This window comes from Urocampus carinirostris, chromosome 2, assembly GCF_059441175.1.
Source record: "Urocampus carinirostris isolate Australia breed hairy pipefish chromosome 2, RoL_Ucar_1.0, whole genome shotgun sequence".
Classification (NCBI taxonomy): domain Eukaryota; kingdom Metazoa; phylum Chordata; class Actinopteri; order Syngnathiformes; family Syngnathidae; genus Urocampus; species Urocampus carinirostris.
In genome coordinates, this window is record NC_142350.1 from 45,524,713 (window position 1) to 45,551,387 (window position 26,675).

General features: G+C 39.1%; 1 protein-coding gene, 1 long non-coding RNA gene and 1 pseudogene across 2 annotated transcripts; 2 read left to right on the plus strand and 1 right to left on the minus strand.

Moving 5' to 3' along the window:
- Positions 1 to 22,205, plus strand: LOC148372044 (uncharacterized). The gene is made up of 3 exons (XR_015849648.1): positions 1 to 352; positions 5,109 to 5,170; positions 22,071 to 22,205. It is a non-coding gene; the product is annotated as an uncharacterized LOC148372044 (long non-coding RNA).
- Positions 13,252 to 13,396, plus strand: LOC148372045 (U2 spliceosomal RNA; annotated as a pseudogene).
- LOC148372046 (trypsinogen-like protein 3) lies at positions 17,844 to 26,402 on the minus strand. Its single transcript, XM_088327985.1, has 5 exons — positions 26,319 to 26,402; positions 26,111 to 26,252; positions 24,334 to 24,587; positions 19,624 to 19,760; positions 17,844 to 18,174 (listed from the first exon to the last, which is right to left on the minus strand). The coding sequence occupies exons 1-5, from the start codon at positions 26,356 to 26,358 to the stop codon at positions 17,971 to 17,973; spliced, it is 777 nt and encodes a 258-aa protein (XP_088184111.1). The 5' UTR covers positions 26,359 to 26,402; the 3' UTR covers positions 17,844 to 17,970.
- Positions 26,403 to 26,675: the final 273 nt, after the last annotated feature.

Genomic DNA, 26,675 nt, shown 5'->3' on the forward strand with positions numbered 1-26,675 from the left:
CTTTAGGTGTCGCTAAAGTGCAGTGTACAGCTGGATTACATCCACTGTGGTGACTTATTAACATCCTTCAAATATTTCAACAATAAAGAGAAACTTGGCGTAAAAAGCAAGAATGTTGGCAAGAAATGGCGATTTGGGCATCCGGGCCGAACCTTTGGGACAGAACCTTGGCAAGTGAAGCCGAATTTCGGAACGAGTTTATTAGCTAAAGAAGCTAGCACGAGCGGTTAGCTAGTTGACAGGAGATAGCTGGAACAAGAGGCTAATTGAGCAGCTAGTCGTGGTTAAATTCATCCAAAACTTACAAGAACCAGAACTAAAGAACCTGGAACCGACCACAAGTGTTTACAAGGTAAGTTCTGCTATACTCGGTGGTTACAACACTAGTTAGCATTGCTCGGGCTAAGCTATTTTGGTGAAATGTTCCTCTTGGTCACCCGTACAAGGTAATTAGCGACTAAAAGAATATTAACTTCTCTCTGAAAATGACGTCATGTGAAATAGTTTCCTTCTGATTTAATGAATTGTATAAACGCTAAGTTGTAAAGGTTGGAAACTTTTTTTTAATAACGTTAAGTTTTAAATACGTTTTTAATTGTCTAATGTTCTCTTTCTGGGTATTCGCAGATAGATAATGGCGGCCAAACATCACGTCTATTCAATCCGCACACCATGTAACATTTTTTTTTTACTACCGGTAATTAAATTGTATCAAATCTAAGATATAAAATGGAAAACATTTCTATGTGATGTCTAAATTTGTGTTTTTGGACATCCGTACTAGTAAGAAAACACCCTTTTTTGAATCCGGGTGCAGTAATGAGTAAAATAAGTTATTTCTGATTGAATGTCTATTTTTTTTTATACTATATAAGCTTGGGGTACCACACCTTACTTTGATGCTATAGGGAGAGGAAGAAACATGATTTCCATGGAAACGAAGCTAGTGATGATCAAGAACGGTGATGGAGGCTCACAAATTGCTACCAAGATGCTGTAACCAATCGACGGTTGGGACTATTATTAAAAATAGGGATGCAAACCTCTGTCAAAATTGGTGTGAGAAATAAAAAGTTAAAAAAAAAAAAATAGGGATGCAGTTATAGCAAGGAAATCATCACAGTCACAATAAGTGGATGTTTTCAAATCAATTTTTATGGTAATTTACCTTATCCTATTACCTGCATCCATCTGCTACTTCACTGTACCAGCTCAAGTTACATCACAGCATAAGTCCATCAAATGTTTTCCATTTATAATGTTATTTATCTGCAGTACTGCGGGTTCAAGGCTAATTAGCACAGGTTTCCATGTCCCACTATAAGGCAATTTCACTTTGGGATCCCCGTTTTGGTTTGGCACATATGTCAGAATTCATTATTCGCCAAAATAAAAGCAAACATTTGTTTTATGTCTAAGCTAAAGTCATTTGCATCTGAGTAAATTTTAAATGGTCTGCATTTATATAGCACTTTTCAAGCCATGCTGTCGGATCTGTTGATTAATATAGCTTTCGAGTCCCACTATAAGAAGATTTCACGTTGGGATCCCCGCACATACGAATGGATTTCTGTTATATCCCAGGGATTTACTATGCAAATGAACAAATAATATTTGGGTCGTAGTTTGCCACATGTCAGAATTCATTATGTACCAAAATAATTTTTTTTTGTTTTATGTCTAAGAGCTTTATCTGCATCTAAAGGCATGACATTTTTTACAAGTGGATGTTTTAAAACTAGATTTCAATAAAATGCCACCCTCTGCACACACCTGCTACTGTACTGTACCAGCTCAAGTCATTGACACCTAAAGTCAATAAAAATTCAAATTTCCCATTTATAATGTAATGCATATGCAATACTGTGGGTTCGGTTGGGGTGGGACAGAAAATATCAATAATAATTTAGGTTGTTTTTTGGCCAGAATTCATTTATTTACCGAAAAAAAAAGCAAACTTTTAATTTATGACTAATGTCATCTGCATTTAAGGGCATGACATTGTCACAAGTGGATGTTTTAAATTAAGATTTCAATAAAATCTTGCTTTTTTCCCACCCTCTGCACCCACCTGCTCCTCTACTGTACCAGCTCAAGTCAGTCACACCAAAAGTAAATCAAAATTCAATTTTTCCATTTATAATGTTACACATATGCAATACTGCGGGTTCGGTTGGGGTGGGACAAAAATTATATCATAAATAATAAATTAGGTTGTTTTTGGCACATATGTCAGAATTCATTATTTACTAAAATAAAAGCGAACCTTCCATCTAAATTCATCTGCATCAAATGTTCCCTTCTTTCCAATAAAGAGGGAACCTAAAAAGCTCCCCTCTGTTGATGTGTTGTGACAATTCAGAAAATGATTTTTGAGCTTCTTGAATTGAGCCATCAATCGCCATTAGAGGGATGGCGAGGAGAAAGCTGGACGGCTCATTACAATTGATCCACTCGGAATCAAAATGCGGACATCCATCAAAAACATTGTCGGTGTATTCACTCGCGTTTGGCTAGCTGTGCATTAGCCGATTAAAAGTGTCGCCTGTCGAAGCGGCTATCAGTCAACGGAGCGTTCATACAAAGCTGCAAAGGAGAGTGGAGAGAATCATGTATAAACCTGAATGTGGTTATGTGCTTCTACGGCGTCCCCCTTTCATTTTTGGTTTTGTTGCATGTAGATCTCAGCTTATTCTCCTTTTGTTTTTTGGGTGTTTTGTACAATTACTGTTCTAACATTTTATGTGTTGTCTTTCCTTCTTATTTTCTTCAGTTGGAGTTGGTGTGTGTTAAATGTCTTTCATGTTTTGTTCAGTTAAACGTAATAAGTGGTCAAGTATTATGCTTTATAATCTATCGTAATAGCATTCTAGTTGTTGTTCTGTCCATGTGTGGATGTTTTTCTTGTGTTGTGTTTCTTTCATGTTTTGTTCATGGTCTTGGCACTCAGTATTGTTCTATCCACGTGTGAATATATCCTGCGTTGTCTTCCTTTCACATTAGGTTCTATGTCCCAACATATTTTAAACTGTGCAAACATACCTTGCGACCTTTTTGGGCTTTTTTTCTGTGTCTTGCTGCTATGGCAGCCACTCCAGCAGCTCCCGTGTTATTTTCGATTGTTCTCAGTTATTTTTGATTGTTCTCAGCTTAGGGATGCTGCTGGAAAAGTGAATTTCCCTTCGGGGATGAATAAAGTATCTATCTATCTATCTATCTATCTAAATGCAATTGTGAAAATATATACACTGTAATTTAATTATTTTTATTTTTTATTTGTTGTTGCTGCTAAATGTTGCTCTTGTTACAATGCACTATAATTTTTCATTGCATTTTTATTATAACTTAGACCAGTTTTTAAGCACTACCTTGTAAATGTTTTTTGCCTGTTTATCATGATAATATATTTTTTTCTCTTTAAAGTCTTTTTCACATGTTTACCCCAGAGTTCCATGTCTAATCTCATTGCATACATACGTTTTACAACTTTGATATTTAATGACAATGAAGACAATTTAATTCATATTTTGCTTTGTCTTGCTTTTGTGTTTTGTCTAGTTAGAGGTAGTTACTTTTCATGTTTTGTTCAGTTAGAGCTAGTTTGTGTTCCTGCATATCTTCTGTTACTTTTCATGTTTTGTTCAGGTTAAAACATTTAGTGTTTTAGCATTATATTTTATGGTTTTGTGGTCCTGGCACTCTAGGTGTTCTGTCCAAGTTTGGGGATTTTTATTAGGGGTTCTTCCTTTCATGTTTTTTTTGTTCGAGCTGGTTGGTGTTGGAACATTTTTGCTCCATTAGTTAGAAGGCGTTGGTAATCCACTAAAATCTCGATTCTTTTCCTTTCATGTTTTGCTCATTTAGGTCTAGTTAGTGTTTCAACATTATTTCGCATGGATGAGTAGTCAACCCTGTTTTTGTGTACCTTTGATGTCTTGTGATCTGAGTAAACTTCCTTGTTTTGTTCCTTTCTACTATATACTGATTCGTTTCCTTTGAATAAATCATTTTCTAAAATCTTTTTTTGTGTCTATGTTTACGTGATCTGCTTTTGGGGCCGTGCTGGACACAAATAAAAAAATCAGTACCAAAAATGTTTAATATGTAAACTACTTTATAAACATATTCCCTGGTTTTTGGACCAATAATGGACTGATGAATGCAAAAAAGGAAGTCAAAGAAGGCAGGGTCTCAGCGGGAAAAATGAGGCACGTCTTTTTTTATAATGTCATAAATCATGGTTTGTTGCTGTGATTGAAATAAATGCGAGCACCGCAGATATAAAGCAGTGAAGAAGAATGAGGGAGCACTTGTTTGGTAAATGTCTTTATCTCCCTCCGTCCTACACTTTCATTTCCTGTGAGGTGCTGTGTGCCCATCTTATTTCCTGGCGACTGTGTTATACTTGACACTTGCTATTTATCACCAACTGGAACAATATACAAATTTAAAAAATGAACATTAAATTCAGGCAGAAGAGGTGAAGGTGTATCCAAATCCTACTATAACAAGTTTACAATTTGGCTGCAAACCAAAATTATGTGAGCCAAATTATGAGCTGTGTAATAGAAGTGCCTTGAGATGAGGGACCTAGAAGGAATGGAACCAAACAAGCTCTTGAAATTTGATTTGCTCTCATTGCTTTTTATTGTGTAATATATGTGTGTCCCTGCCAAGGTTTTGACCTTTACCCTTGTTGAAATACTTTTAGAGTCATAAAAATTTCCAGTTCACTCGTCTCGACCTCCGCTGTGATTTACAGTGCAGGGGTCAGAGGGAGCGGTTGGGGTCCAAGGGGATAACATTCCTAGCTAATTGTGTTTAGTGCGTGGGTTGCTCTCCACCCACATCCTCCAGATCCTGTATGTATGCGATGCTTGAGAATCTCTAGTGTTGCATCCCAATTGGAATGTGAACAATGAGAATTTACACAATCTTCATATCACAATCATTTGACTTGACAAATACAACCCAGTTCTTTACTTTAAATAATTCATATAAGAAAAACTAGGAAGCTACAATAGGATCATTTCTTTCTTTTTAAAATGGTTAAAATAATCAATTTGTTTAAATTGTGTCCTTACTGTGTGATTTATCTCCCTCTATAGGACTGGAGTTGCACAGAATACAATCTGGAAGCTCTCATACTCGAACCAAGGCCTTGGTAGAGGCAAGTTTATAAAATTCTGCTGTTCTATTTATGATGCATACAAAAGTCGTTTTAACGACTTAAAAAAGACAATCTTTTCAGCCCCTCTCAGGTGAAGTTTAGCCTCCAAACAGTCATATTTTGAACCTCTTGAATTTGACGTTTTCTCAGCTAAATTCAGACATCTTTTGGGCAAAACCCTGATACATTTTTCAACCATTTTTTGTCTTTTTCTCTTTATTTTGTCAAAAGTAGCCTCATTTTTTTCAACCCCAAAATATGTTCAGAAACCTAGATGTCTTTTTTTAAACGTTGTATCAACCATTTTTCTGTTCCCGTTGTCTATAGGGGTCCAAATTAAGCAACGACAAAAGTGGTCTTTTCAACATCTTAAAACATCTTGTTTTTTTATCTCCTCCTTTTCAACAAATTAGGAAGTCTTTTGGATGGAAACTTGATGCATTATTAAGTTCTTTCCAACAATTTTTTTCTTTATATTTTATCTAAAGTGGTTCAAATGTAGACTCTGGAAAGTCATATCTTCAACATCTTTAAACAGACAGGGTTTTTTTTTTTTTTCTCACCAAAAATTCGTCTTTTAGGTGGAATCTAGGCATCCTTTTAACGTCATTTCAACAATTTTCTTATGTTTACCTATTTTTTCAACCAAAAAAGACTTTGTCAGACGGACTCTTGATTTATTTTTTAAACTTTTTGTTCCAACAACTTTTCTTCCGTATATTTTTTCTAAAGTGGTCTTAAATCAACCACAAAAGTCCTCTTTTTAATAACTTAAAAAGACTTATTTCTAAGGAACCATGGCATCTATTTGAAGTCTTTTCAGGAAAAAAATCTGTTGACTTTGTCTAAAGTCGTCGAAATTTAGCTCTCTAAAAGGTGTATTTTCAACATGTTGAAATGTTATTTCAAAACCAAAATGACGTCTATTGGAAAGATCCTTATAATCTTTTTAAGGTTTTCTCAACCATTTTTTCTCTGTTTATTTCATCTTGGTAAAGACAATATTTAACTCCAAAACATATTTTGGACGAAACCTTGGTATCTTTTGAAAATATTTTCTAATATTTAGCTTTCATTTACCGTTGTTAACATCTTTTGATGGAGCCTCGATGTCTTTTTAGCCTCTTTAAAAAAAAAAAAAAAAAGGCCTTTTCAAGACGTTTTCTCAACCTAAACATTAAGTCTTTCTGACAGATGGAACCTTCATATGTATTCCCAAAGTCGCATTTTCAACGTTTTAAAAAATTTGGTAATTAAACAAGATGTCTTTTGGAAAGATTCTTAGCATCTTCTGTTTATTTTGTGTGATGTTGTCTAAATTTATTCGCCAAAAAATTCTCTTTCTTTGGTGTTGATAAGTCTTCATACTTCTCAACTTTCACTCTTGAATCAAATTAAGACGACAGAACCTTGATGTGTTTTTTTCAACCATTTTTTTCCCGTTTGTTTTGTCTAAGGGCGGCACAGCGGCTGGGTGGTTAGTGCGGAGCCCAGCTGCCGCAGCCTCCTCGTGTGGAGCTTGCATGTTCTCCCCGTGCCTGCGTGGGTTTGCTCCGGGCACTCCGGTTTCCTCTCACAATTCAAAAACATGGATGTCAGGTTAAATGGCTAGTCCAAATTGTCCCTAGGCTTGAATGAGCGAGTGAGTTGTCTTTCTCTGTGTGCCCTGCGACTGGCTGGCAACCAGTTCAGGGTGTCCCCTGCCCACTGCCTGAAGAAGGCTGGGATGGGCTCCAGCACCCCGCGACCCTACAGAGGATAATCTGTGCAGATAATAGATGGATTGATGTTTTGTCCAAAGTGGTCCAAAAATAGCCTTCAAAAATACTTTTTTTATAAGGACAACAAAAGATGTTATCAGAAAAAAGTAGATGTGTTTTTTAAAAAAATGTTTTTTTGACTATTTTATAGCCATTCATTTAGTCTAAAGTTGTCCAACTTAAGCCCCAAAAGAAATATCTTTATGACCTCTTTAAAACGATATTTTTTTCGACTAATTTCGTTAAAGTGTTCCAAATGTATCTACCAAGTAGTTGTCTTTTTAAGTCTTGATGAAGCCATTCTTTGAACCAAAAAACACATCTTTTGGACTGAACCTGGTCATCTTGAAAGTTTTTCAACCACTTTTTTTCTCTTCTTTAGTCTAAAGTGCTCCAATATTTCTACCAAAAAGGTCATTTTTTTAACGTCTTGATAAACAAATATTTTCCACTAATAAAATACTTGGGTGACGACACATTGACGCTTTTTCAAAGCCCTATAAACATTTTTTTACCTTGTTTAAGCGGTTCAAATATAGCCCCCAAACCGCATTTCCAATGTCTTAAAAAATAATTTTTTTTCAACCTTCACACTGAGGGAACCTTGGCATTTTTTAACGTCTTTTAAACCTGTTTTGCTCAGTAGATAATTTTGGAACATTGCTGACCCTTTTTAGTGAGGGGTTGATCGCCTTCCAAATATTAGCTGGACATTTATCGTTTACTCTTCTCCTAGGACTTACCGGTACACTCTAAAGTCAATATTGACCAACTTTATTGTTTTTTTTTCGTTTTGCATGACACAAGTAGTGACCTTCCCTTAGCCAGTTTTACATAGTTTGCAAGAAGCTCCATAAATTACGCACCGCTGCCTTATGGCAGTCAAAAATATTGCACGCTGTGTATTTGTTTTTCGGATCGGAGCGACCCCGAAAAAAACCCCTCAGCATCCCCTCGGGTGAAACTTTCTCATCGCTCTCCACTCGCATCTAAACAACATGTTTTGGTATGCAGCCAGAGTTTGAACCCACCCGTGGAGTGTTTCAAGAGCAAAATACACAAAAAAAGGCATGTTGTAAGGGAGCGTGTCGCCATGGAAACACCGCAATTTTTTTGTTTTTTAAGTATGTGCTGAGTATTATTGAAAGCAAATGGATTCCCTACAGAGTTACCGGTGACGGCCGTCCCTCGTTTCGAAAAGGGCAATTACTTCCTATTTCCATGCTCTCGTGAACACTAACAGGCATCCTACGCCCAGGCAGTTCACGTCCTGTAGCGTTACTCTTGTATGGCTTTTGATAGCGATTGTGCGTGTTGGATTGACAGGAAAAAAGTGCTAGCTTGTTTTATTGATGGTACCGTATGAGTAAAAATACAGTTTACGATATGTGTTTTGACGAAACTCTCAGGTGTTACTGGACTGCTGGTTCTCTCCCCCGCCCCCTGGCAATTCTTTTCATGTGGCATGAGCACTATATGTCTTTTGGTAGAGATCATGTGCATTGGATTTGCGGGACAAAAAAAGCTAGCTTGTTGCGTTCATTAGTTTGCCTATAAAGAATTGGTCGTACGTGCAAAACTACAGTTGCGGGCACCCTGAGCCCTAGCAATTTATTTCATAGCGATAGTGATAGTGATCGTGTGGATTGGCGGGAAAATGAAAGCTAGCCTCTTTCAGCTAAGGCCAAACGTAAGCCGTTGGCTTAACTTTAAAGTATTACAAATACAGCTTGTGTTTTGTGTCAACGCCAATGCATAATCGGACCGCAAGTGTTTTTGCGCCATAGCAGTTCTTGTCATAGAGTGCCATTTTTTCCTGTGATAGTGATTTTGTACATTGGATTAGCATGAAAAAAGAGCCAAGGGTAACTTGTTGGCTTGGTTCTAAACTATCTATGGTACATGCAATATTACAGTTGATGTTTTGCGTCAACGCTAATGCGTTTTCGGATTACGTGTGTCCTGCGTCCCAGGAGTCCATGTCATGTAGCGCTAGTGCTATATGTCATGTGGTTACAATTGTGTGCCGTTTAATAGTGGGAAAAAAGACCTAGCATGTTGTGCCTAAGGCAAAGAATAACCAGGGTTGGGTAGGGTTACTTTAACTTGACTTTCAATTACTTTTGGATTACTCCAATACCAAATATGCTAATAAAAGACAAAAGAAACTAAATATGAATAAAATGATGACTCACAACACGTGGTAAGCTTTCTCTCCTGGCTTTGATCTCTTTGATCTCCGGCAAAACTAACATAAAATGCGACAGAAACAAAATGAAAATAAATCCAAACAGCTTGCCAACATCATTTTGGCCGTTCCGTGTATTCCGTTACTCCCCAAGCCTGCACAAAATTTAGTCATTTTATTCATATTTAGTTTCTTTTGTCTTTTATTAGCATATTTGGTATTGGAGTAATCCAAAAGTAATTGAAAGTAATCAAGTTAAAGTAACCGTACCCAACCCTGAGCATAACTTGTTGGCTTGGTTATAAACAATTATGTTTGAAAATACAGTTTATGTGTTAAGACAACGCTAAAGAGTTATCAGACTGCAGTTGTTTTGGTTCTCAGCCGTTCACGTCCTCTAGTGACATATTTTCCGTGATAGTGATTGTCTATATTAGAGTAGCAGGAAAAAAACAGCTAGTTCAAGCATAACTCTTTGGCTTTGTTTTTAAGTATTGATTGTATGTGCAAAATACAGTTTATGCGATAACACATCATCAGACTGCAGGTGTCCTTCATCTCAGCATTTCACATCATGTTGCGCGAGTGCTCTATGTCATGCGGTAGTGATTGTGTGTGTTTTATTGGCGGGAAAAAGAGAGCTCACTTGTTGCGCCTACGGCCAAGCGTAACTCATTGACTGGGTTATAAACTATTGATCGCACGTGTAAAAGTACAGTTTATGTGTTGTGTCGACGCTTACGTGTTATCAGACTGCATGCGTCCTGCGTCCCGGCAATTCACATCATGTGGCGCTAGTGATATATGTCTTGTGATACAGATCGTTTGCGTTGGATTGAGGGGAAAAACGAGCTAGCTTGTTGCAAAGTGTAACTCATTGACTTGGTAGTAAACTGTTATAGTGCGTGCAAAAATACAGTTTATGTGTTGTGACGACGCTAACGCGTAATAAAACGACTGGTGTCTTGTGTCCCTGCAGTTCAAGTCATTAAGCACTAGCACTATATGCCTTGTAATAGTGATTGTGTTTGTTTCATTGATGAGAAAAGAGAGCTAGTTTGTTTCGCCTAAGGCCAAGATTAAGTTGTTGGTTCTTTTATAAAGTATTGGTCGTTCGTGTTAAAATGCACTTCACGTGTTGTATCAACGCTAAGGTAGTATTGGACAATAAGTCTCCTGCGTCCCTGCAATTTCCGTCATGTAGCGCTAGCATAATATGTCTTGTGATAGCGTTTGTGTACGTTGGCTTGGTGGGACAAAAAGAGCTAGCTTGTTGCGCTTGATACTAAACATGAGCAGTTGGCCTGGTTCTGAAATATTGATCGCATGGGTAAAAATACTGTTGTTGTGTTGCCGGTAATGTATTACCTGACTGCAGGTGTCCTGCAAACAAGCAGTTCACGTCTTTTAGCGCTAGTGCTATACTTCTTGTGATGGCGATTGTGTGTTGGATTCACGGGGAAAAGAGAGCTAGCTTGTTGCCCCGAATGTCACGCATAAATCATTGTCTTGGTTATAAAGTACAAGTAAAAATATAGTTAACTTGTGTCTTACTGTAATTTTTGTGATTTACAAAAAAGTCAATTTTAGGAAGTCAAAAAAAAAGGTTTTTATTACTTTCAATGACCTCTCTGGTAAGATTAAATGTAATTGTTCTAACAGTGGGCGGGAGCGGATTTATTTTCTCTTATTTTGGTTTAATTGAATCCTATTGTCTACAAGGGAGCAGGTCTTTACTTGTTTACTGGGGCCTGTGTTTTTCAATTGAATTGGAATTCATGATTGAGAAATTATTGTATTTTTCTAAGCAGGCTGGAATGAATTGAGTAATTATTTGTGGAATATTACATTTAGGATAGAAACATTGTTTACAGGACGATAAGACCTGCCACTCCAGGATAAACAAGTCATAAATGAGTTAAAAGAGAAATTACGAATTTTAGCATCAGTAAAAGACTGGCCTAAATTGTATTTACATCAGAAAATACAAGAAGAGAAGACATCAATTGATTTTGAACTTGCAAGGAGAACAGGCGAGAGCCCAAACCTCAGATAAGAAATTCCAACCTGTTCTGTAAGCCCTCCCTGGAGCCCTTTCTTTTTATAAAATCTCCTAGGTTACAAAACCTTTACAGGTGTCCAATATTTATAACAGAATAAACGAATCAATGGACATTAGCAAAAACATTTCGTAAAACATTAAATAAAATATGATACATTTGTTTCCATAAATATGCATTTTTTTTTTAAATTCACTTTTGAGTGCTTGTTTAGGGCGTTGACGGCCCTTGGGAATAAACTGAGCATGTATGTCCTTGTATTAAAGGGGACAATGTGTATCATTTATTGCCTCCTAGTGGTAAAAAAAACCCGTCATTTTCAGAAAAGCTGTACTGATGCAACTTATGAGCGAAAATACGTTAAGGTTGAGTTTATTTAATACTTGTGAGTTGAGAAATTTGTATTTACATAACATGAACTTCACCTAGAGGGAGCTGACATATTTGTACTTTGTCTTTCTTCTATGGGTACTTGGAAAAAACAAAAAGCTTGCAAAAGGTTTGCCTAAAAATGAGAAGAGAAATTGTGCAATTTGGTCTCTAAGTGTAGTTTGCATTCTTCCATGTGTTTTTTTAACACTTGTTTTTTATTGTAAGACACAATACAGCAACATCTAGTGGCTAAATAATACACACTGTCCCTTTAAGGGACCTTTAGCGTATGCCACAAGGGAGCAGTTCAAAGAAGCAATAATGAAGACCGGGTATAAAGCAACCAATGATTTTCTGGGCTGTGTTTATGACTTCTCCTGTCTGCTTTTGTGCACCCAGCATACCACACCAGTATACCAGTAGGCTTTAAAGTTTCCACTGTGACTCTGTAAAAGGACACAAGAAGCTTGTGTTCCAGATTGTTTTTATTTTTTAACTCTTCTATTTTTTCATCATAAACCCAACATTTGTGCAGGTTAAGCCAGCTCAAAGAACCTCCATACAGTGTTTGCATAATTTTCCGCCTCCCAACTCAAAAGCGAAAACAATCTCTTGGATGAATTGCACCCATCGTCTCTATTCATTAGCCAATAAGCCGACACATTATCCCCGTCAGGACCCCGGGGCCTCTCCATTCTCTCTTGTCGCCATTAGGCCGTTGTCATTAATGCTCTCGTAGCTAATTACGGCGTCCTGATGAGGTGGTCGCCGCAACATGATTGACGTGAACTCTGCTGATCTTGGCAGACGTTCTCTAACAAAGGCCCCCTTCCTAAGTGTGGCTTCTTAGAGAATGCCTGATGGAAGTAGCCTTTGGATTGGCAGGTTTGGGATTCGGGTATCAAGCTGGAAATGCGCAAACGAGTTCAGTATAAAAAAAACAACAGCACAAAAACTGAAAAATACTTTCTACGATAAACATACAGTGGTACCTCTTGATAAAAGCCTTAACCATTCCAGGATTTTGCCCCTAGCTCAACTTGCTCTTGTAATGAGCAAATTTTCCCGATATGAAATGATTAAAAAATAAACGGTCCGCTCCTGCCCTCCCAAAAGTACCTAAGTAGGTATAAAACACATCATCCTGATCACTAAAAACACATTCAAACAGTTATTAAATATAAAGAAAATACAGTCGTAAGATAATTAACGGGAAGATGGAATTTATTATAAGCACTGGTGCAGTAGTCAAGTCGAGTTAAGTCATGTTTATTTGTATAGCCCTTAATACAAGCTCGTCTTTGTAATCATAATCTTAAATGAACACATGATGCCAAAACATGTGACGTAAACAACAAGGATTCATGCAGAAAAATCTGGTATGCTTCGAAATTTTGCCAAGTGGTATCCTAGTGGTATGTGCCAGCTACATTCTAACTACCATGTTCATTCGTGTATAACAAACTTTTTTTTTAACCTAAAAAAGAACTTCAAATTAGGCTTCGTGTCAAGAAACATGAATTGGGCAACTACTTGTAGCCTGAGCTAGTTACAATAACTTGTACATTTACACAGAAATTAGGCAAATCAAGTAACTATATAAAAATACAATCAACAGAGACATCAAATATTAAAAGATCTAAAATTGGATTTAAATGTTTTAATCCGTTACCATACAGTGTTTTCTTATTGCATTAAAGCAACCTTTTCCTTCATCAGAGAGTCAAGTTAACAAAACTCACCAAAACTCATTTAGTTCAGGTTCCGGAGATGGAATAAGAGCTTGCTCTGTCCACTCCATGCATCGGCCCGGTATTGCAGTACCTCCGGGAACGGTGCATTCGCAATGATCGCAACAAGGCTTTAGGGCTAGGACCTTAGCTTAGCCTTTTGGCTGAGAGTAAGTGTCCCGGCTTCTAGGCTTTGTAGCATATAATGAACTGACCGATAACGGATAATGGATAATGAATAACGAAGATAGATCAATAACCCTTAAAAACCCCAAAACCCCCCCCTACCTCCGGGAACGGTGCATTCGCAATGATCGCAGCAAGGCTTTAGGGCTAGGACCTTAGCTTGGCCTTTTGGCTAAGAGTAAGAGTCCCGGCTCCTAGGCTCTGTAGAGTATTATGAACTGACCGATAACGGATAATGGATAATGAATAAAGAAGATAGAACAATAACCCTTAAAAAACAATGTGTTTCATATCAAATTTTAATATTTTATTCAAATGTCGACTTATCCTTATATTTATTTCTAATTCTCTGTTTAACAGGGGTTTACATAATGGAGTACAGACATGTAAAGATACACAGGCTGGTAATGTCAAATAAATACATATTTCTTTTCACCTTGTAATTTTAAGTCTTAGGGAGAAAGATTATGTTGGGTGCCAGTGGAACTCCTCTCCTGAATTGTATCCTTGAGGCCACCAAGGTTACCTTATCTGGCGACTTGCGATTACGGCTCTCCATTAAAATGTGAGTGGGAGCTCACAAGGGTCATCGTTTTTGGAGCAGAACGAGAAATTAAAGTGCTCGCCCGTCCGCCCACTAAGATGCAATACCCTTTTGTTGCCCACCAAATGAATCACTGGCTTATTTGCAGGAGGGGCGTCAAGAAAAAATCTTTAGATATAGAGTTTTTGTTTTTTACGTGACTTTGGGCTCAGAGGTTCAGGCTGAGGGGAGGATTTGCTCTTGAAGCAGGTCAGGTTTTGTCACTCTGTTTGGCTTCCAAGAATGAATCAAACGTATTTCTGCCTTGAGTTTGTTGGAGGTTTTAGACCATTTTGATTGTTACTATTGAACAGATTTAGAATAGTTTGAGATTCAATAAGTAAGGAGAATCCATAAACAGCATCGTCATTAGATTAGCCCGAGTTACAATTTACGATCGTTACTATTAAACAGGTTTAGGTTAAGTTACAAGATCCAATACATTACAAGATTTAGCTATGACATCAGATTACAGCAATTACATTTTTTATGGTTAGTATGGAACAGATTTAGATTAAGCAGATGCTATGACATAGATTACCAGAGTTTATAATTTTTGATCATTGCGAATGAACAGGTTTAGGTTAAGTTACAATATTAATTAGGATAGGTAATTTTAAGTTACAAGAATCATGAAATTACGAGATTCATGAAATTACAAGATTCACTAATTTATGTTCTGTTAAGTTATGACCCCGCCTGTCAAAATGACTTAGGGCCTGAAAATTTCAGGTCAACTCTTAAAAAAACATAAATGATAGAAAATTGTCAGTTAATGTAACCATTGCAAACACAGAAATCTGAAAGATGTACATTTTTATACAGTCTTGTTGGCGATTGTCTTACAAAAGACAGGGTTTAATTATAAATCACCTCCCCTCCTCACAAATCAAATATCAAATGTTGGGTTTGCTTCAGGCTCGGTCCTGCATATAAAGTAAATTAGTCCAGCTCTGGCTGGGTCGGGCATTAATACCCACAGGTTTGGTTCAGGTCGCGTTGAATCTTTAGGCCAGATCTTAGATCTACCCTAGTTACTAAAATACAAAACTAGCCAGAGCTATGATGATGGATCAAGACAAATGAATGGCAGGCGGTGCTTGCGAAAACACATCAATTAGCATTAGCAATTAGCTTCTTAAGTGGCGTTTGCAAGTGAGCTGGCTCGGCTTCCACAACAGATGGCAAGGCGGCCTCCTCCTTCCGCTGTCTTGGCTTCTTGTGGACGCAGCTGTCACTCATGCTTGTGTGAGTCTTTGTAGTAGGTATCGCCATATGATATCCATAACTTTATTGCATGAGTGTATTTCTGTCACGCTCTGATCTGACATATGCAAAAATTGTAAAGAATGCATGTGATTTCACATGTTTTCAAGCACAAGTGCATGTTTTTAGGTTTATTGCGCCTATTAGTGGTCATTTCTACCAATGCAGTTCATTTATTATACAGCAGTTCGAATATGTATCATGCTTTTGTTGAAGGGACAGTGTGTATTACTTAGCCCCTCTTAGTGGTAAAAACACATACATTTTTAAAACAATATTGATCTAATTAATAAGCAAAAATACAAGAACTATCATATAAACATGAATTTTTAAAAACACTCGTAGGTCAAGAAATAAGCATTAATTTCACATAACATGAGCCTCATCAAAAGGAACTGACATATTGGCCGTCATCTTGCTGCTATGGGTACCAAAAAAACCTCCAAAAGGATGCGCAAAAAAATAGAAGAAAAAATGTATGGTTTGTTCACTTTGGGTGTCCGGGAGTTTGTATTCTTCCTTGTGCTTTTTGGTACTTGTTTTCAGTTGCACTACACAATGCAGTGGCATCTGGGACTCAAAAAATAAGCAGTGTATCTTAATATTGAGAAAAAAAACACTTCCCTAAAAAAGCTTAGGATATCTCATGGTTTCTTTAATTGCATGCTCATTTTTAAATTTATTTAATTTTGCTAATTAATATCCAGAAAATAATTTGATTAACAAAACGTGGCTAGATTTTTTTTTAAAAGCTAAGATTCTCAACTTGTACAAATAATATCAATCTCATTAGGAGGAAAAAAAGAAATCCTTTGGGAAATATAAATGTTCTGTTTGTCACTCTTTCTAAAAAACATATTCTGTCGACCTTAATTATGTTTATAAATTATATTGTTTTGTAATTAGGTTATCAATCAGTACAGAGAAAATAAGACCGTCCTTTTTTTCTGCTCTTCAATAACATTTCATTGATGAAATATCGGTTGTTTTTCTTCTTTTTCCATCAACTCTAAATAATGGGTGGATTAATGGGTTTACGTTTCAAACTACAATCATAAAATAAAATAAAATTAATTAAATAAAATTCTAAATGTTGTTTGCGTTTGCATTACATTACTTTTTGAGGAAATGTGTTTTTTCCCGTGGTCATTGTGTACATGGTATTCCCTTTTTGTTCATCATGACCTTTGTCTTCCTAATAAAGATATTAAAGGAGTTAATTGTTTATTCTTTTTTATTTATTTTTTTTAAATAATAATTGCAAGAGACAGGTTATTCCCCAGGGCCATCTACCATAAACAAGCACAGAAGATTAAAAAAATATGTCGATTGCTAATGTATAGAAAAATACATATTGTTTTTTTTCTACACTTATTTTGAAAATATTTCAATGCATAATATTCATTGCACTTACAACTTGGGCCAGTCTACAAGCTCTACCTTGTAAATAGTTGCCTATTTATCCCTCAAGATTATTTTGTATCTTATATTTCTCCCATGAGTCTTATGACCTGTTTATCTTGAATTGCCACGTCTTATGTCGTTTTAAACAATGTTATCTACGTTTTTATCAACGACAAAAAGATTATTTTTAATTCTAAATAACTCGGGCTAAATGATAAAACATTGTACTGGAAAACAAAGCTACACATTAGGCGTTGACATTCTGTGGTTTTTGCAGCCCTTTGAGATTCCTTGTGATTAAGGGCTATACAAATAAACATGACTTGACATGAATTTTACTCTATTTACCTGCAAGGACCTAATGGGCCTGTCTTGATATTATGAAGCTTTTTGCAGCCATCTGGTGGTTATAGTCCGAACTGCACTCGTCTCTCGACACTTCTCAAGAAACATGCAGTTTGAAATAACACTGTAATTCTGACACGAGAATAAACTTTACTTAAAAAAAAACTAATCGTGAAACACATTAATCCTGAAAAACACTGAAAACATAAATCCAAATATTTACAGAGCTCCATACAAAACCCCCCAAAATCATAACAAATTTAAGCTTTTATATACTCAAAAAACTTACAGCACAGAATCCCTGAAAGACCTTTATACGGAAGGTTTAATAAGCTTTTTTCACGCATAACGTCATCGCTGAAGGTAGAAGCAAAACAAGACACAGCGCTGGTCTTAAAGACTGAGGAAACCAAGCTCTCGTTGCTGCTAGTTGGGTTGTTAAAATCTCGTCATATTGTGTGTTTGGGAGCCAGAAGAAAAAAAAACGTTACAGATTGTAAATTAAGGTGATACAGGATACCAGCAGACACTCCTTATCAAAGAAAAAGAGGAGAGTTGCGGTTAAATGCAATAAAGTGAAAAGATTGGACCAAGGCAATCAGCAATAATACTTGGTTTTGCAGTTAATATCAGTTAATACACTTAATATCAGGTACGAGAAAATAAACGTTTATGATTGTTGCTATCGAATTCGTATTACTTATCATATTGAAAACATATTTTGTTATTTTCAAAGCTTCAGCTTACTATTAGCACCACATATGTCACGATGTTTACAAAGTAATGGGTCTTTAGACCAATCACAAGCAGAACAAAGCGTCTCGAAGGGAACCGGATTTGAATTGTTCGGGTGCCGGCTCCCGTCGTTCACTTCCAAGAGCCAATTTGTTTGCAGAGGACACATAACTAATTTCTGGATGGATTTTTCAAGGTTGTGGGCCTTGGGGTGGTTGTGGTCGGCGTGTGGCTGGCCATCACTCGGCGCATCCACTCGTTGTATTTGCACAACTTGGTAAAGACGGCGGGATGTTCGGGGTTCTGACAGCCCAGACCGAACCACTGCACGCCTTGCAGCTGTCCTGAGCACTCCAGCACAGCGCCCCTGTCGTTCTGGGTTTGAAAAAACGAAAAAGATTAGTAAAGCAGAGTTAAGAAAAGCAACATACAGTAAACTCGCAGAATGCATTAATCTGTTCTGAGGTGTGGATCTTAAAGTCAAATTGTTGCATAGCGGGGATAGAAAACTAGGTGAATGTTTAGCTAATGTGTTTGTAAACACTAGTACCCCAGATAGAACATTAAAACAACTAAATAGTATGTAGTAAGTTTTATTTGAGCAACATTAGACGCAAGTATTTCAATATACAAGATGTATTTGGAACAAAAATGTTGCTCGACTTACGAGGGGAAATCCAATTTCGATTATTACCAGAGTCTACCATTACACACCACTCAAGACCACTATAAGCTCGTCTCAGTAAGTGCAGTGGTTCTCAAAAAGTGGGGAGCACCCCAGAATAATGTGTAATTGCAAGCGACCGCAGCTATCACTTCAAGACATTTCCTCCCAATAACACCATCAAGACGCTGGAGGTTTTTTTTTTTTTCCTGAAATGTGGCGAAAAATGCCAAATATTTGGCATGGACGAAGCTGACGTACCTCCACAAATATCGAGCGATCATTGTTTTTTTTCCCCACCAATATTATGTGAACAATTTCAAAAAAGATCAGACGGTGCAGAATGGGTTAAATCAAGTTCTTTCTGGAAGCGCTGATGCGTAAGACAGATGCCTTTCCCTTATTTCATGTGAGACCTATGTCTAACTATGGACACCTATATGTACCCCAAGCATACGTTCTCGGTGCGAAATATCGCCAACTATCATCCCACTTTGAGACTACTTTGTCAGTTTTTTTTAATATTGTGCACTTGAGATAATGTTGATCAGTTTAAATGTGTTATTTTTTATTGATTTTATGGAATTTCATTTTTCAGTACATTTCTTTATTTTTATATTATTTTATGCATTGATGAATACATAGTGTTATGCAAAGGTGTACCTAGACAATTCTATATAAAGATTATACTCAGCGAGACATGGTGGGGGTTCTTGGGGCGGCGTGAGAGGATTTGTTCTTCCGAGGGGAGTGTGACAGAAAATTATTGAGAATCACCAAATTAATGCATGCGCCTCACAGGATCAGACACCTGATCGACTTGGTAATGTTCGGCAGCAAGTTTGTTTTTATCGTATTGCATCTCATTGGTGGCTTTTTGTGACCCTTGCATTGAGTACTGGAAAAGGAATTGGTAAGGTACTTTCCCAGAGAAAAAAGGAGATTGTTGTCAATTGGAACGAAGCAGGGAATAGCCAAACATAAGCGCTGTGTCCTACTCCGCAAAGTTTGAATTTTCGGGGGGCACGCAAGATATGTTTTTGATTTGCTATAGTAGAGAAAATGCCATAAAGAGGATCTGGGGAAAAAAAACTATTATCCCACACCCTAAATTGGGGTCATTGTATCCCGGTGGTCTATTGTAGATCATTTGGGCTCACCAAGCAGCTGATTGTGTGGGCCCCCCCGGCGCACACCATCCCCTGGCTCCAGAAAAGGTAGTCGGAGAAAGCCTTCATGCATGTTTGATCTTCCATGATAGGAAGAGTCAAACACCTTAGTTGTGTTGGAGACTCATCTGTTGGGAGAAGGAGAAGTAGCACATGTTTCTTTTTTATTCATTTATATTAAAAGAAAGCGCTTTTGTTGTTGGCTTTAAAGACAATTTTCCTTGCACTTTAAAGGCTCAGCGTGTCTTACTGTCTATATATGTGATTTAAAAAGACTTTACTCATTTACTATGATTTAAAATGATAATCAAAAACACACATACTGTCTCATAAACATGATGCTACGTGTAGAAATCTTATGATATGACACAACTTGAAGAATCTTACATGTTTGGCGCCATCTTATTGTAACAGAAGACCAACAATATTGCAGAGGTAGCCAGAGTCCTCTGATTTAGGCATATTCAGATATTTTTACACTATTTCCTTCTCTAGCCAGTCATTTTTCCACTCGTCTACAGGCTATGGCTAGCCGCCAGCTGCTGTTTCTTTGTCCTTTCATTGTTAACTTGCCTTCTACAGCTGCTCATGCAACCGAAAGGTGCTTAGTCTCGTCATAGAGGCACCTACAGCTTTTTTCCCACTGATTCCTTCTCCAGCCACTCATGTTAGCCACTTGGCTGCTGGCTATGGGTGGCTGCTTGATACTGTTTTTATTGTTTGCTCCTCCTGCTTCATCCTTCTATTTTTATCACCTTGCATTATTTATAATGAAAGTGAATGTTGTCAAGTTCCATGATTCAGGTATCTTCAGTTTTTTTTTAACTTCTTCAGAGCCCTAATGTTACCCACTTGGCTGCAGGCTATGCCATGCCGCCATCTGATATTGTTAGCTGTTCCTGCTTTGTCCTTTAGTGTTACTCGTTGCTTATGCAAGCAAACATCAAAGAGTCCCATTATTCAGGCAAATTTTGCTTTTCACTGCTTTTTTTCTTCTCTAGCCACTCACAATAGCCACTTGGCTGCAGGCCATGGTTCGTGACTAGCCCCTATCAGTATTGTCAACCCCTCCTGTTTTGTCCTTTTTTGTCACTCGCCTTCCACAGCTGAACGCCGAGTCTCATGATTCAAGCATCTGGTTTTTGTCATTTTCAATTTTTAGTCGCACTGTTCCCCGACATTTAACAAATTCTACTTGGATCTTGCAATTTTTTAGTGGACGTTTATTGGACCTAAAGTCACCCAGTTACCAACTCTGACCAACTTTCAGTATTGGCTCTCTTAAGCTGCTGCTGCTGTTGTTGTTGTTGTTGTTGAGTCACTCAAGGCGCCTAAGGATAATCCTCAGTAGCGCTAGACTCGCTTGCGGGATGTTCCGTAGTTTTCCGAAGGAGAATCCCAGCTGGCGGTGGTATCGGGCAGACTGGAGTGCAGGGCACCGCAGCCAGAGATGCTCGGCCGATTCTTCGTCCTCACCGCAGAGACGGCACCGATCGTCTTCGCATTTCCCCGTCAAATGTTGCCATCTTCGGAGGGAGGGGTGATGACCGGACCGGAATCGTATAAGATCGACAAGGTCTTTCTTTGAGAGCTGGGATTCTTCCTCCGGGTTGTGGTGGGAAGAGGTAAGAGAAATGAGACGTGGGTGGGTAGATAGGGGGGTTTGCAGCTCCTGCAAATAATGGCGAGCCGAGTTTGTGGGTCTAGCGGGGCGTTAGGTTGAGGGACGGCCGAGCCTAATTTAGCCTGCTCGTCTGCAAGGTCGTTACCCGGGAGGTTTCAGTGACCCGGGACCCAAATAAGCCGGATGCTCTTGGATGGGGAGAAGGCCGCAATTGAGGAGTTAAGGGACAGGAGGGAGGGGTCTGTTATATCAGGGTTGGAGAGAGCTTGGAGGAGGGACTTGCAATCCGTGATGATGGAGGCTGAGGACCAGTCGTTATTGTAGTCTAGCCAGGCGATTGCAGCGATCATGGCAGACTTTTCGGCCTGAAAAGAACTGCTAAAGGCCCCGGTTGGCGCATGCCAGGAGTGGATTAGTGTGTTCCCTTTAAAGATGACCACTCGGGCTCCTCCATTCTCCGTACCGTTGAGGGTGGAACCATCGGTGAAAATATACAAATCGGTTGGGCCCAGATCCTCAAGTGTTTCCTCTGCAGTGGCAAGTCAACTGGCGTGAGGTTGAGAGAGGATAAAATGGGGGTTGTGGAATTTCGCCAGTCCTCTCTCTTGAGGCGTTTGGGACCGTGCTTTTGGAGGAGTACTCTCCTGTGATCGTTAGGAGGGAGTTGGAACCATTCATCAGCTTTCCCAAGGCTGGCAAGCTGAAGTCGGGAGGAGAGCGGTGGGAGCTGGGCTTCATGGAGGACAGCGTCGATGGGAGTAGATCGAAGTTGGCCCGTAATTGCTCGAGCCGCGTCCGATTGTGCCCTCTCCAGTTTCTGGATATTGGTGTTAGAGGCCCAGGGCGCCCAGGCAGGAGCTGCATATTCAGCGAGTGATCTGACGGAGGCAATGTAGATCGTCCGCATCTCCAAGGGCCGCCATCCCCAAGACGTGCCGGTCAGTTGTCGCAGGAGATTGGATCGTTGCTTCATGACTTGGCTCAAGTGCCGGACATGCTCATTGAAGGTCAGTCGGCGATCGTATCGAACCCCCAGGAAAGTAGATAGATAGATAGATAGATAGATACTTTATTCATCCCCGAAGGGAAATTCACATTTCCAGCAGCATCCCTGAGTTGAGAACAGTACAATAATAAAGCCAAAAGAATACAATATACAAATACCCAGTGTGACGTGCAAATGCCCACTGTAGCGTGTTATATAGAGTAACTAAATAGTGCTACACAGAATACATATTGCAGTAAGATTCTGTAATATCCGATGTAGGTGGTGTGGTTTAATGTGGGCCTTGACTCTGCCGGGTGGAGTTAAAGAGCCTCATGGCATGAGGAAGAAAAGATCTCTTCAGTCTGTCCGTAGTACAAGACAGTGACAGCAGTCTGTCGCTGAAACTGCTCTTCTGTCTGGAGATAATGCTGTGTAGTGGATGCGATGGATTGTCCATGATTGACCTCAGCTTTTTCAGTGCTCGTCTCTCAGCTACTGTTGTTAGGCTGTCCAGCTCTTTGCCTACAACAGAGCTCGCTTTCCTAGCCAGTTTATTGAGACGAGAGGCATCCTTCTTCTTGACGCTGCCTCCCCAACACGCTGCCGCATAGAAGAGGGCGCTTGCCACTACTGTCTCATAGAATATTTTCAGGAGCTTTTTGCAGATGTTGAAGGAGGCCAGCCTTCTGAGGAAGTAAAGTCGGCTTTGCCCTTTCCTACATAGAGCTTCTGTGTTGGCAGTCCAGTCCAGTTTGTTGTCCAGCTGCACACCCAGGTATTTGTAGGTCTGGACAAATTCTACACATTCTCCCTTGATGGTTACAGGAACAGTAGGAGTAGGATTCATCTTGAGTCTCGAACCCCCTACAGTGATGTTTGGGCACCAAGAGGATTCCGCAGCATCCATGGAAAAGAAGGCTACTTCTGACTTCGCTGTGTTGAGGGTGAGATGATTAATAGTGGCCCATTGGTTGACTTTGGCCACCTCTGACTCTAGTCTCACCGCCACTTCTTCTTTATTACGGCCGCTACAGACCAGCGCCAAGTCATCAGCATAGCCGGAGACGAGGGTGGAGGATTCGAAAGAATCTAGAAGGTCATTGATGTAGATGGTAAAGAGGAGTGGAGATAATACCGAGCCTTGGGGGAGGCCTTCTTTGAACGTCTGGCAGCGTCCCGTAGTCGCATTAACCCTCACATGTGCTGTACGAAGAAGGCAGCAACAGAGCGCAGACGTTGTTTTGACTGGAACCCATCCATGCTGCTGCTGTTGTCTCCAGCTCACTCAGTCTTGTCGTCACTGAAATTGAAATTACTCAAGCCACAAAAATGGAAGTAGGCTTCCAAATTTTTACGTAGTACTGCCACTGTGATTTTCAGCCTGATTATTATTATGCACAGGAATTTCACTCTCGCAAATATCTACATCATTGCTAATGAGTGTAGGATTGTTCCAAAGTATAATACACTTAATTTTGGCTAAATGAAGAAATTTCTATTTAATCTTTTTCTTTGGGAAGTTGGTCCCATGATAAATTTCTATTCAGAACATTAAGAGCAAGGTTAAGGGTTAGTGCGGGTGTCGGCGACTATCAGCTCTAGAGCCGTATGCGGCTCCTTGCCACTCCCTTGCACTCTTTCAAAAGTATTTGATCATGGAAAATTATATGGTTTCTGGACGAGGAAAACAATGAAACAAACACTCTTAATGTTTTTCAATGACTAAGTATGTTTTGCCTTTCTTGTAAGGCTCACAGCAAGGATCTCCAAGCCAAGAGTTACTTTTTGTTACTAATTAGCGAAAAGGCTACACAGATTGATATGCTTTTCTAAGACAATTTATCATGTTATTATTATGTCACTACCATGTAATAACGAGGCTAATTATTGGAAGCAAGGTTTAATAGACTCAGTCAACCTTAAAAAAAAAATCCTTTTACTAGAAAATAACAATGACCTATTACTGATGAGCTTTTTTTTTCCAGAACAGGACCGCAGGCACCTGAGCTGTCCTCTGTTACCCCTTTTTTCTAATATGGCTCTCTCAATGTTTTGGTTTGCCAACCCCTGGGTTAGGGTTAGCCCTTACTTTGATTGGGCATGGTTGAGCCCCAACCGCTGACACTGCAGCTCTCTCCAGGGAAAGGGCATCGATTTGGCAGGCCGATAGGTCGGACATTCTGGGTGAGGCGGGCTGGTTGCGCCAGGCGCACCATGGCAAGGCTGTGTAGGGGAGAACGGTACGGGCTGTGGCGGATAACTTCCGCCACGGCAATATGCTGCTCCGTGCCCTCATTCACCATCACATCATGTTCTCCCAGTGAGGCCTTGATGCCCATGGATCTAGAAGTTGAAATGGGAGTCATTTATTTATGTTTGCAGCTAGTTATACGTAAAAGACTGGATTTAGAAAGTCTGTGTCCCCTGCCCACTGCCCGAAGATGGCTTAGATGGGCTTCAGCACCCTTGCGACCCTATTCAGGATAAGCGGCGCAGATTATGGATGGATGGATGGAATAAATCATTCCAATTACATGTGGCTAACCAAAACCATAGACGTGCACTATTAGTAGATGGATACAACTGTGGCTTCCATTTTATACGGACTGAAATCTACTATATAAGACTCTATGGGTTATAAGAGACCTAAATCAGTGTTTCTCAACTTGTGGGTCGAGACCCAAAAGTAGGTCTCGGATCGTTTTTTAGCGGCTTGTGGTCATTTAAAAAAATAACTGAGGTTCCTTTAAACTCCTTAACAGTAGAATGCGGTAATTGCTTGCATATGCGAGTTGACACGCGCTATTTCACACCACAGAGTGCACTTGACTAAAAACTGCATGTGCATATTTAGGAAAGAACGTCAAATTTGATTTTTTGTAAAGGCCGCACCGAATTTTAAATCGCAGGTTTAAAAACCCATAAAGATGAACTCATGCACAACCAATTCTTCAGTATTAGACAGAAATGTCTAATACAGAGACTTGTTGCAGATTTTGTCCGCAGCGGTCATTTTTAATCAACTAGCTCAGCATTTAACATTAATTAAATTGGTATCAACATATACGCAGGCATGCGACAAAAACATTTTCAGAACAAAACTCAATGTACTGTACTGATTAAAATTTGGAAGCCGGTACAATCGGAACAGCCTGTACACTTACTGTGCCATGTGACTAATCTTAAGCTCTCCCATCCTTTGCGCACATGACCAAATAATGGAGTATTAGTATTAGTACTACTTCATAAAAACTTTTTTTTATTAAGGCCGACATTAGCGGACGAATGAGAAGTACGCTATAAATGTCGGGTTGACAGTTATCAGACTGATAACAGCCTAATATGAGGTCACAGTTTTTTGTCCCAGTAGGAAAAATATAGCCAATAATTGGTCACCTGCTGCCACACCAAACTATTTAATCAGCCAAAACCTGCTAGTGAGAAAGATCCCAGGCATTTTATGATTTAGTTGCTCTGCTTTGTTTGTGTTAATGCCAATTCAGTTCATATTGACTGCTGCGCTCGTTGATTAAGATTGACAGCTGTTGACACAGTCCACGAAGGAATGTCTTTTCACTGACACAATTTCTTACTTTTCTCTATTCGGCATTTCCCGCTTTTTTTTTTTTTTTTTATAAATGTAAGAAACTGACACGAATGAGTTCATTTAAACGACTGTGGCTTAAATCTGGTGCTATTGTACAAAAACAAAGATGAGTTCTATGTAGCCCGAATTTCACGGTAAATGGAATACTGGCAATAGTTCTATTCCAATTGGATTATTGGCTTCATGTAAACGAACTCAATACCAAAAATGAACTGCATCGAGATTTCCGATTTGCCGTCACAGTCCTAGCGTAGCTTACGTTGTCGCACAGGAAGCAGATGTCACCAGCCACCACTTGTCAACCAGGGCGGCACTGCACCGCATCCCTCGGCCATGCAGAGACACTTGCCAGGGTCTGGAGTGAGGTGGGCAAACCTTTGCCTCCTTCAATGGGGACGCACCTGTGCAGAAAATTCATTATTTTATCATCAAAACCCAAATCAAAGCTTGCTTCGGAAATGGTTTACCTGCTGTGAGGCCCAAAACGAGAAGTAGAAGGAGCTCCATGTTGCCGTTGAGTTTTGTATCTCAGGTTAAGCAAACGATGTGCTTTTATAAGGAGCTAAGTAGGATTTTTATTTTCCTTCACTTCCTGTCTGAACCTGACCTTTGTTATGCCGATTACTCACGGAGGGTCACACCCCTTTGTTGCCAGTAACGTTCTTTAAGGACAAGGAAATTTTCTTTGAACATCTCATTAAAGATAATGCGAAACTTAAATCTCTCTTCAGGGTTTGTGCTGGTGCTTGAAATCCTTGAAAATGCTTTAATTTTAATGTCATGTCATGTTTATTTGTATAGTCGTTAATCACAGTCTCAAAGGG

Excerpts from the sequence above, each read along its gene's own strand:
- LOC148372046 (XM_088327985.1), bottom strand. The coding sequence starts at position 26,358 with ATGGAGCTCCTTCTACTTCTCGTTTTGGGCCTCACAGCAG. Across the intron at positions 26,253-26,318 it reads CGTTTTGGGCCTCACAGCAG|GTGCGTCCCCATTGAAGGAG; the intron begins GTAAACCATTTC and ends TTTTCTGCACAG. Across the intron at positions 19,761-24,333 it reads CTCAACCATGCCCAATCAAA|ATGAGTCTCCAACACAACTA; the intron begins GTAAGGGCTAAC and ends TTCTCCCAACAG.